Consider the following 11,452-nt stretch of genomic DNA (forward strand, 5'->3'; position numbering starts at 1 on the left):
TGCTTACCCCACTGGCTTTAGCATTCAGCTCAAAACATTTCAAAATTTGTAAATCTTGGTGCTGAAAACTTAGAAAAATGGGCAGATGTGTACAGACTGAAGAAGACAAAGGGAGGTGATGATCTCCACAGAAGAACAGAGGCAGAAGAGCGAAAAGAAGGGAAATCAAGACAAAGGGAAGGAAAGGGAGAGAGATGCTTGAGTGAATGGAGATAATGAAAAACAGAAGAACAGTGAAGGCGATGAAAGCGGTCACAGAACGAGGGGAAAACAGTGAAATAAGGTGACAGCTGGTAAAAGGTAGTGTGGAATCACTGGGGGGGAGATTCTGTGTGTAGTTGAAGCAAGCCTTCCTAAGAGTGATGCAGAGGGATGTTGGGGTAAGAGGCAGCTGCATGTGTGCTTCTACTTCAAAATAGTATGAACAAGTACTCAGAGGTGTGACAAAGAAACAAACGTTGCTTCAACTGACTCGTCACCGGTCATTATTAGCGCCTTTAATTTAGCTGTAGACTTTCCTGGTGTCCCGTAGACTTGATGAATAGCAGTATAATGGTGAACTTTGTGCTCTGAAGCTTCTTCCTTGTCAAGCCTCTCTGTTCACTAGTTTGATGTAGAGGAAGGCTTTAAGAGGAGGTTTGTCCAGGGCCTTATTAATGTCTGAGGTCAGCCCTTTAATGCATAAAAATAGATATGAAGCTCTCATGCAAGAAGTGATTTGAATTTTAGTGTTTTTCAAAGAGTTGTTCCAGTCAAGGCAGGCGTGTCTTTTTTTTTTTCTTTCTTAGTTTTCTCTTTTCTTTGAATTGTTTTATTCTGTTAGGGAGGTCTGCAGAAGTCAAACGCTATAGTTTACTGTGACATGTGCTGTGACATGCAAAATCAAAGAGGTGTTTGTATATTAACCTGACAGGTTCCTGCTTAGCTTATTTCTGCCTGGCACATGTCTCAGTAAATTCCCAGCCGACTATTCAAGCTGTGATGATTTACACCTGTATCAGTGATCAAGGCAGCGTGGAGGGAAAGTTATCTCTGCCTCAAGGATGAATCTCATTTCTGCTCACCCTGAACAAACTCAGGAGAGCGGGGATGACTTCACCATCATCAATTTGCATATCAATAGGCTTGATTACTGCCATCCATTCATTGACCTTTTCTTTGTGTGGCTGCTGTTTTTCATGAATATTTGCCAGACCTGTTTTCTCTCAGTATGTCTTAGATCATTGAACTCATCATTCTTTACTGTTGACAGTTTAGATTATCAGCTTGTAGCATGACTTGCTGTCACTATTAAAATGGAATAGTCTTAAATACATTAACACATCATTATGAATGAGCAATTAAAAATAGGAATATATAGGAAAAATAGTTATGATTATGATCTTTTAGTGCTATTTTTCTACCAGTTTAGATTTTTTTTTGGGCAGCATTTAAAAAAAACAAACAAAAACAAAGTGAAGGTGAAGTGACCTTTTTTTTTAACATTTCTGGGCAGATTTCACTGGATGTGCTGGCAGACATGGGTCACGAGGAGCTGAAGGAGATCGGCATCAATGCCTACGGTCACAGACACAAACTCATCAAGGGCATCGAGAGGCTGCTGGGAGGCCAGCAAGGTCAGTATACTCACAGAGCAAAAAGCACAGAGTGTAACAGAGTGGAAAAGTTTTCACAAGAAAAAAAAAAAAAATCATTCAAACTAGCCATCTCTGGAGCTTGAAAAGAAAGACAACTGGAATTCTTTAAGTTTCTTGAAGATGTTTCATCTCTCATCCGAGAGAATTCTTCTTCAGTTCTCAAACCAAAAGGTGCAGAGACCCAGGTGTTTAAACCCCACTGGGCGTAGTCCCCTGAAGGTGGTTGCGATCCACTATTCATGTGCATAATCACATGACCTGGATGACTGAAAACCTACACAGCCATTAAAACTAGCCAAATATTTAACACAAAATCATTTGGACACATTTTGTGTTCAATAAACTGCTGTTGCACTAATATTTGGATATGAAATCCAGGCAACATGACTAATCTTTACACGTTAAACACTTGAATCAGAGACATGAACATACAAATAGGTCCACAGGTTTTTGGACAATGACGGATTTTTCTGCGTTTTTATTTTGTTTTGAAATGTTGTGTCTCTGTACCAACACAATGGATTTTAAATCAAACTATAAGGATGTAATTAAAGTGCAGCCTTTCAGCTTTAATTCAAGGAGTTCAACAAAAGTGTTGCATTAACTGTTTAGCAATTACACCCATTTTTATGCACAGTCCCCCATTTTCAAAGGCTCAAAAAGTGATAGACAAAGATCATTTTAAATATAAGGATTGTTTAATAGTTAGATGAAAATATTTTGCTGTTAGTGACTGCCTGAAGTATAGAATCCATGGACGTCACCAAATGCTGTTTCTCCTCCCTTGAGGTTCTCTGTCAGGCTTTCGCTGCAGCCACCTTCAGGTCTCGCCTGACCATTAAACTGCCTGTTAGTGAATTGTCTGATTAAATCTGAAAATGGGGGACTGTGTATAAAGATGTATGTAATTCCTGAGCAGTTAATGCTGTCATTTTGTTTTACTCCTTCAATCAAAGCTGAAAGTCTGCACTTCAATTATATTTTGATTGTTTGGTTGTGGTGTGACGCACAAAGGCAAAATGACCAAAAAAATGTGTCGCTGTCCAAAAACGTGCATCAAGGAGAGATGGATTTTACTGATCCGTTATAGGCTGAAGCAATAAACAGGCCAAATACTCTAAAGGTCAGTGTCATCTTTTTTCTTTTCCCCGTCCTGATGCACGTTCCAAATGTTTGCTCATAGGTGCAAACCCATACCTGACGTTTCACTGCTCCAGCCAGGGCACCATGCTGATCGACCTGGCGCCGGATGACAAGGAATTCCAGTCTGTGGAGGAGGAGGTGCGCAAACACACCTTTACAGACATGTAACGTGCACACGACACTGACCTCATTTAAATTCACAGCACCTTTTTTTTTTTTTTTAACCTTACCACCTGTATAATTCTCTATCAGTCTGAAACAATATTTATGCGTTGGCTTGACTAGTAATTTCAGCCATGTGACTAAAGACACATCACACAGTGTCCCAGCAGCCTGCTGAACAAGAGGTTTCATATCTGTGGAACTGCTCCACTGACTGCATTGCTCTCATAATTGAGAAGCCGTGATTGAATGAGACAGCCGATATCAATGTGAAAGAGCTAAAATTAATGAGAACCGTCAGATGTTAAAGGAAATTTAACAGGTAATTTCATCTGTAATTCTTCCTACGAGAGCTTAAAAAATGAATCATGAGTGTCTGGACTGTTTTTTATTTTAATACCAGAAAAAAAATTAAATATTTTTACCTTATTATTATTTTGCAAACACATAATCTTCCTGTATCGTGCCACATTTTTCTGTCTGCATTGTCCTCAATTTCCCACAGGCACCATGAAGGTATCTACTCTGATTGAATGAGCTGCTGCTACTTTATGGCTCTTTTAATAACTGTAATACCTCATAGAGATTTTTACAGCATTTTAAGAATGTGAGGGGGAAAAAAATGGTTTTGTGTTTATGATGATTCATCGTTTTATGTTTGGTGATTTCCTCCTCAGCTGCAGAGCACGATCAGAGAGCACCGCGACGGAGGCAACGCAGGCGGGGTCTTCAGCCGGTACAACATCATTAAGGTATGAACTAAAAAAAAGACATCACCACGAGAAAAGTTGTTTATTTTCTTTTTTGCTTTAAAGAAGGAATCCGAGCATAAATTAAGTTTTGGCTGGTTTTCATTTTCCCTCCTTTCCTTTCTGTGACTGCAGATTCAGAAGGTTGTGAATAAGAAGCTGCGGGAAAGATACACACACAGACAAAAGGAAATTGCAGATGAGAATCACAACCACCACAACGAGCGCATGCTCTTTCATGGTAAATAAATAATGTGCATGTGATAAAATAGGAAAGCATGCCAGGTTTTCTTGTGTATACAATGTAGGTGTTGTACTGGAAAAAAACAAGACAAAAAGGGAATAGTTTTCCAGATGGTGACTACAGATAATTTCTCTCTCCTTATGTCTCCTGACTGATTTTACTCTAGTTTTCTTTTTTGCTAGTGTCTGTCACTGCTGGTAGCATGAGATGGCACCTGGCACCCATTCAGGGTGCACAGGTAGTCCAGCTCATCCGGGATGGGGCATCGATATGTGACATCACAAGGTAGTTTACTGGGTCTTCCAGCACAGTCTCAAGAGTGAGGTGGAGATACCAGAAGACGGGCTGTAAAAGGGCATCAAGCCAGCAGCAGGAAATGACCTCCATGACCACCCATAAGCATGTTTTTGACCAAACTGTCAGAAACAGACTCCATGAGCATGGCATGAGGGCCCGATGTCCTTTATTGGGACCTGTAATCACAACCCAGTGCAGCTCAATTGTCATTTGCCAGAGAATACCAGACCTGATGGGTCCATCACTGGGCCCGACTCTGACAACAGGATGTTAAGGATGTCAGGCCCTCATGCCATGCTCATGGAGTTTATTTCTGACAGTATGGTCAGAAACATCCACCCGAGTGACCCGCTGGAGGTCATTTATGGGGTTCTGGCAGTGCTCGTTGTGTTCCCCCTTGCAGACAGCATTCCTGCTACAAAATTGGACCGTGAAAGTGCTGTTATGGATTGTGCGATCACCCTGCTGTAGTTAGACACATCCATGTCAGCAGTGCTGCACTGACCACAAACATTACGCCAGAGCCATGTAACCTCCAGCGTTTAACTGTCATACAAGATTTGGAGATTATGCATGTCATCGGTGCACCAGCTAAACGCAGGAGCACGCGCTCCTGAGTAATTTATACAGACACAGAGTCTAGCATGGTGGCAAGTTAAAATACATTAGTCATGTATAACCACAAGATCAAAATTTAGACTGCATAAAAAGGTCAGTGTCAACTCTACATGAGCTCCTACAAAGACTTTAGACACCCGACTAGTAACTACTTTTAAAATCAGTACATGAACTGATGCGGTGAATCAGTCGATGCACCTTAAATATCTGTGACAGCTTTCATCCTTTAAAGCTTAAAAAGATGAATTAACCACAGTGTGCGAAATGCATAAATTGTGTTTCCTCACATGGATAGAAAATAAGGAAACGCTACGCTTTGCAGTTCTTCCATTTTTTCCTCAGGAGTCATAGTTGTTCTAAGGGCTAAGGTGCTTTGTTAGCAACTACAATATGATCTTTACTGTGGTTTAGTTATAGCCCTCAGGGAAAATTTTATCTCTAAACATTTTTTTTAGAATTTCATCACAAAATCTGATTATTCATAAGGTGGAGATGCAGTCTACCAGCATGGAGGCAGGGTCCCTCTTTATTACACTTTGATCGCATCCACCCTGTAGCTTCAGTCACTTCTTCTGCGTCAGGATGGTTCAATCAGTTGTGCACACTGTCGCTAATGCCTTTGCACTTCGGTGTTTTCATTCTTGCAGTCTGGGTGTAAGCTTGAAGGAACCTCATTAATCTTCTGTCCCCTTTCCAACTACAAGCTTTTCTCCAGCCACAGCTTCCAGGACTGCAGTAGAATTTGTTTTGGGGGTATTTTTACACACTAGAGTGGAATCCTCCCAGTTTCTTAGCTCAGTTCCCAGTTATTCAAAGAGCACTGAGTACGCTGTACTCTGTCTTAGCTTTTCTGGCATCATCAGAGACACTGCTGTGATCTTTTACGTATTACTCTTGCATCTGAGGACATTTCTGATGCAGGCATCACTGTCAGCACAGACATCCTCGGAGTGGAGGCAACTGAAGATTTTGTGTCATTTCTCACTTTTTGGTCCCTTCAGGTTCTCCCTTCATTAATGCAATCATCCATAAGGGCTTTGATGAGCGTCACGCATACATCGGAGGCATGTTTGGTGCTGGCATCTATTTTGCTGAGAACTCCTCGAAGAGCAACCAGTACGTGTATGGGATTGGTGGAGGAACAGGTTGTCCAACCCACAAAGACCGCTCCTGCTACGTGTGTCACAGGTGGGTGTTCGCATTGGTTTGAGCTGGTTCTTCTCTACTTCTTAAAATATACTTGAAATGAAAATGGCCTAATCTAAAGATCAAATAAAAAAATGTTACTGATTCCTTTGACCTCGGTGTGTGTTTGTGTTTGCAGACAGATGCTGTTCTGTCGGGTGACACTTGGTAAATCATTCCTTCAGTTTAGTGCAATGAAAATGGCCCACGCGCCTCCTGGTCACCACTCCGTAATAGGGCGACCCAGTGTCAATGGGCTGGCGTATGCAGAGTATGTCATCTACAGAGGGGAGCAGGTTGGTAAACACGTGCACACTTCTTTCAGTGTTTGGGCCTCAGTCAGACAGACCTAGAGACCGGTCAGTGTCCCCTTGGCAACCTCCAGTCACTAGGGAAAAACATCACAGCTGGCTGTCACAGAGGGAAATCTGTTGCAAAGAGGAAGCTGCACAAAAAACCTCAGTGCGATTTGTTTCAGTTGCTGTCAGATTCCCGGGGTCACGTGTGGTTTGCATGGAAGATGCCGACTTGTCTGCAAACAATTGCTAACCACCAAGCAGGAATGAAACTTGAGAAAGTGCAATGCCTTAAACATAGACTCCTTGAAGTACGCAAATTACTTCCATAGCCCAGTCTGCCTTTCTTATCAGTGAGTAGGAGCTGAACGATCTAGTTGCCATCTCCCATGTGCAGTTTTTGCTGTGCTTGTGGGCTTTATTCTTCTTCAGCATGTGAGGATAGACACTTGTAGCCATATGCTGCCCTTTTCATTTCTGGAAGAAGTGCTGCCCCAGTACATATGCTGCCTGTGGTACCAGAGAAAAGTAAGTACTGTCACATTTTCAGAATTTTGGAATCAAATGTTACACTATGTATGGGTTCTGCTGACATCCCTAGCCTCTAGGCCAATGTGACTGGGGCTTTAGCAGCCAATTTCACCGTGACTGCCAGCAACCACTCGTAACTGGTCGTGGAATAATAATTTTTTCCTCTAACCGCTGGAGGTTGTCAAGCGGTCACCAGCTGGTCTCTAGGCCTGTGTGACTGGGTCCTTAAATCCTCCAAAAGACCAATTTCCAAAAATCATCAGCACACACACATGTGAAAGACATACCTAATAATTAAAACATCACGCTTAATTTCCTTTGTCTTTTTTATATTAATACATTTTTTTCCTAGCGCTGAAATCATAACAGTTTGTTCTGCTTTAATGTATTCTTTGTCCTCAGGCTTATCCAGAATACTTGATCACCTACCAGATTGTGAAGCCAGAGAGTCTGGCCACGCCTGCTGCCACTGCCGAGCAGAAGTCCTAAAGCTCAGCTGGGCCCCAAGTTAGCCAGACTGTAGTGGACAATCTCTAAGAATACTAGAACTGGACAATAAGGAGTTTCAAACCTCAGACCTAAAGGTCTTTAGAGCTGAGGTGGGTGATATGAAGCATTAGCTGGGCAGGAGTCAGACGAGCCTCAGACCTGGATGTTTCTATAAGGAGGAAAAGAGACCTCGTCTTTCAGTTTTGAGGGGGTATAATACATGTTCACTCCAAAGGAGCAGACAGCAAGAATCCATGTCGAATTAATTAAATCTAATTTGAGGAGAAAATGCAAACGGTTTCATCAGTGTTAATGGAAGCTGTTTTTACAGGCCCTGTGGCTTGATCTAAAAATGAAAGCAATTATGACAGAAAACAACCTAAAACCAAACAAAATTGCTGTTTTTTGGGGGGTTTTTTGCACCTTTGCACTGCGCCTGTATTCTAGCCCCAGGCTTGAATGTGTTGTTTTGATATCATGTCCTCTTTTTGCTTTGTGCATCACCCACAACAACAAATCGACGCTCCGAGGCCACTTCCAGAAGCTTCGATCGTTGTGCCGAGAGAACGGAAATCCAACGTGTTTTTTTGTTTGTTTGTTTTTTTATGAAGCTCGGCACATTTTCACCAGTGAGGTCGACAAACGAGACGCCAGAGGATGCAGAAAATATGAAATGAGTGGAAACACGGAGAACCAAGAGATTCGTTGATATCAAGAAGCTGCTAACAGTACCTGCTGCGTATTTTCCACTACACTCCATACCAGGACCAACCACCAGTCAGACCAAACCTGCTCATTTTAGAACTGCAACATATCAAGCTCATACACTGAACACCACATGTAGGATCTTAGCTGATCTTGGTTGTAACAAGCATGACAGGCTGAGACACCTATGACAAGCCAGCTAACTTAAACATACCTCTATTATTTTCAAATATGCCACCAAGAATCTCTTTACAAGAACTGATTGCTGCCTTTTTACTATTACAGAAAATCTGGAGTCATTATTGGAGCTGCATCATGTTGTTTCAGCTCATTTCTGACTAACAGCAGTCTTCGACAGAGCCACAAGGACCACAAAAGATTGTAACACTGTCATACGCAGGCAGCTACTCTCAACTGCCAGTTTGTTAGGCACACTTTGCCAATAAAATGTGCTCACTAAATCCTGCTTTCTGTTGCACCCATATCATTTTACACCTTTAGGTGGTTCTGTTATTTTTCACATTCTTACTGATATCAATTAGTTGAACAAAAATGAGGGGAACAGTAACATCATAATCACTGCAGTAGTCAGGTGCACCTGCTAAAGTGCAAACTGATCATGTTGAATACAGATCTGTGTATTCAGTTTCAATTGACTTGGCTTAAAGTTCACTCCAACCTGTTCTGAAGGATGAAATTATGTCTCTGGATGGCTCGCTTATTTTCTGCCGCTGTCGCGTTTTGTCATTTCATTTATTAGAAGAATTGAATGTATGCAGTGGAAAATATGGCGCAAAATCCCACTTTAATTCTAATGGTCTGGGGAATATTGGGGGGTGGGCAAAAGCTAATCACACATTTCTGCTGCCACTGAAGTATCTCCTTGTTTTGTATCTTAATGTCACTGAGATGTTCCCACAGAATTATTTCAGTTTTTCCACTTCAGCTTTTACTGTTGATGCCCTCTAGTGGTGAAACACAGGAATTGCCAGCTTGTAGTGCTGTGTTGAAGGGTATCAGAAAGGCATTTATGAAAGGATTCTGTTTAAAAGTACTATTTTTCCAGTGTGTTTGTTTTTTTTTTCTGAAAAACTATCTCCATTCTCCTCTGTTTACACTCCTCAAATGTGAAAGTGAGCATAGTTACTGTACTGTAAGTCGTTTTCACACATACACTTCTGCCCTGAACTTTTTCTAGACTACACTAGACTAGCCTGTATTTAACTTGCCAGTGTGATGTCAGATTGCACCAATGTGTGACTAGGGCAGGTCATTTTTTTTGGTAAATTCACAGGGAACCAGTGGTCCTCCTGCAGCTGGCTGGCCTTAATCACATCACACAGAGTGGTTCCAGTAGTGAGGACACATCCTGGCCTGATGGTGCCGATATTTTCTGGCGTCACTGTGTGAAGACGACTTAATGAGCCATCGGCAGCTGGAGGCTGCAAAAAAGATTTTTACAATGAGCATTTTCACATGATGATGAAGAGGGTGATGGATATGTTGTACGTAAGGATGGAGTATGACGCTCATGTGCTAAATGACTCAACACCACCATGTTATCACTTCTCTCACCGAGTACTGTAAGCTCAAGTTTTTCCAAACTACAGGGACCATGTTTTTCTGTTGAAAGGTCTTTATTTATAGTCTTTAATTTCATTGTACATCATGGGGGACCGCACATGAATGTAGTTGTATGCGTTTAATTGCCTCTGATCACGTCAGGTGAAATGCAGCAGGGCTGATGAAATGATGATGAAATTTAAATGGGAAATGCCTTTAATAAGACAGCTGGATTGAAAGCACTAAGAACATGATTCTGGTCATTGTGAAGTTTACCAAAATCAAGAGAGCTGGTTTATGGCTCCTTTAGACCCGTGTTAGTGCTACTGTTTAAATTTGAGCATAAAGCAGGTGAATATTAAAGAGGTCCTATTGTGCTTTTTCTTATTTTATTTCATCTTTATACTCTTGGTGGATGGCCAAAGCTCAAAGTAATGGATGTCAACATGTGTGTAATCCCTGTGTGGCTGCAGAGGGGCGCACAGTTTTGACTATGAAGAGAGAGGTCCCACCCACCAGCTGTATAAACCTTGTGTTAGTAAGGGGCTGCCAATCAGAAGAAAGCTTTCTTAAATGGATGGGGAAGAGCACTAAAACATCTCGGTCTAGAGGGTGGATGAACTGAGGGGCTGCACCGAGACACACAAGCTACTCTAGTAGGGTCCAAGAATAGAATCAAAATAGAGCACAATAGGGCCATTTTTATTTCAGATTTCAGCTGACTTTTGACTTGAAAATCTAAATGAACTCTCAGTGTGACCATCAGAATAACATATTAGACCTTATTGTCCTTTTCCAAGCCATGAATCATTGATAACAGCAGTTAATCACAGTAGAGTTATTTGTAACTGTGCATTGGGTAAATGAAGTGCACATTGAATGAAAGGCTGACGAGAAGGTGACTAAAGCAGAAATGAGAAAAAAAAATTGTAAAAAGCCTGAAAGTAAACTGAAATTGAAAGATGTTTTTAGTGGAGAATTGAAGTTGCTGTACTAGATCAAAGCCCATTTCTTATACATCTAACAAAAGCTCAGATTAGTGTTTGAGTGACAAATTCCAAAAGCAGCACAAGTTTGACATTAACCCGTTGTCATCATCCCTGAGCAGCAGTGGGCCAGAGCTTTTAGATAAAACTGCAGCATTGCTGTTTGCTCTCTCAGCGGTAACCTCATTAAGGCCAGTAGCTCTGTATAATTTATGATCAGTGACCTGTGGGCATTGTTTGAAATTGGACTGTAAATAAACTAACTCCAGATGGGCCTTTTAATGGGTCTTTCATGGATGGTTTTGAGTTTGTTTCCATTTTTTTCCCCCCTTCTTTTTTTTATGTCATAACCATTTGAATTATGCTTTTAGCTGGTCTGTCTTGCTGTAAATAGATTGGAGGGGGAAGTGTCTCTTCAATCGGTCGGCCATTATCTAACTGTCTGAATTGCCTTCTACCAGAAGCCACTGGTTTAACTAACATCTCATCCTGTTACATTTGACCTCCTGTTGTACAGACGGTTGTACAGAGCCGCTGCTGACCAGCTAATGTGGAACAGAGAAATTCCTTCACGCCTGTACAGAAGAAAAATCCTTAATAAAAGAATCTAAACTGTCTTTTTGTTTTTATTTTACTGTCAGTTTATTGATACCGTGTGTTTATGATGCAAACCTGCCTTGTATCAGCAGTGCTGCCAGCCCAGCACTAACAACGTGTAACTATTCATGTGTCCAGTGCTCACCAGAAGTGAACTGATAATGAGCAAGAAAGAAGAAAAAAAAAAATGAAAATACAGACTCCAAAGTGGTAATTAGCCTCATGAGTCCTCCAATTTTGATTAATCAAA

General features: G+C 41.4%; 1 protein-coding gene across 1 annotated transcript in view; it reads left to right on the plus strand.

Moving 5' to 3' along the window:
• The window catches only part of tnksa (tankyrase, TRF1-interacting ankyrin-related ADP-ribose polymerase a), a 127,178-nt gene extending 115,961 nt beyond the window's left edge, over positions 1-11,217 (plus strand). The window contains exons 23-29 of the mRNA XM_030742249.1: positions 1,496-1,616; positions 2,821-2,918; positions 3,620-3,694; positions 3,827-3,932; positions 5,852-6,038; positions 6,175-6,331; positions 7,265-11,217. Of these exons, the coding sequence (XP_030598109.1) occupies positions 1,496-1,616; positions 2,821-2,918; positions 3,620-3,694; positions 3,827-3,932; positions 5,852-6,038; positions 6,175-6,331; positions 7,265-7,351 (831 nt within the window). The 3' untranslated portion in view covers positions 7,352-11,217. The remainder of the gene's footprint in view (positions 1-1,495; positions 1,617-2,820; positions 2,919-3,619; positions 3,695-3,826; positions 3,933-5,851; positions 6,039-6,174; positions 6,332-7,264) is intronic.
• Positions 11,218-11,452: the final 235 nt, after the last annotated feature.

Source organism: Archocentrus centrarchus, chromosome 12 (assembly GCF_007364275.1).
Source record: "Archocentrus centrarchus isolate MPI-CPG fArcCen1 chromosome 12, fArcCen1, whole genome shotgun sequence".
NCBI classification, from domain to species: domain Eukaryota; kingdom Metazoa; phylum Chordata; class Actinopteri; order Cichliformes; family Cichlidae; genus Archocentrus; species Archocentrus centrarchus.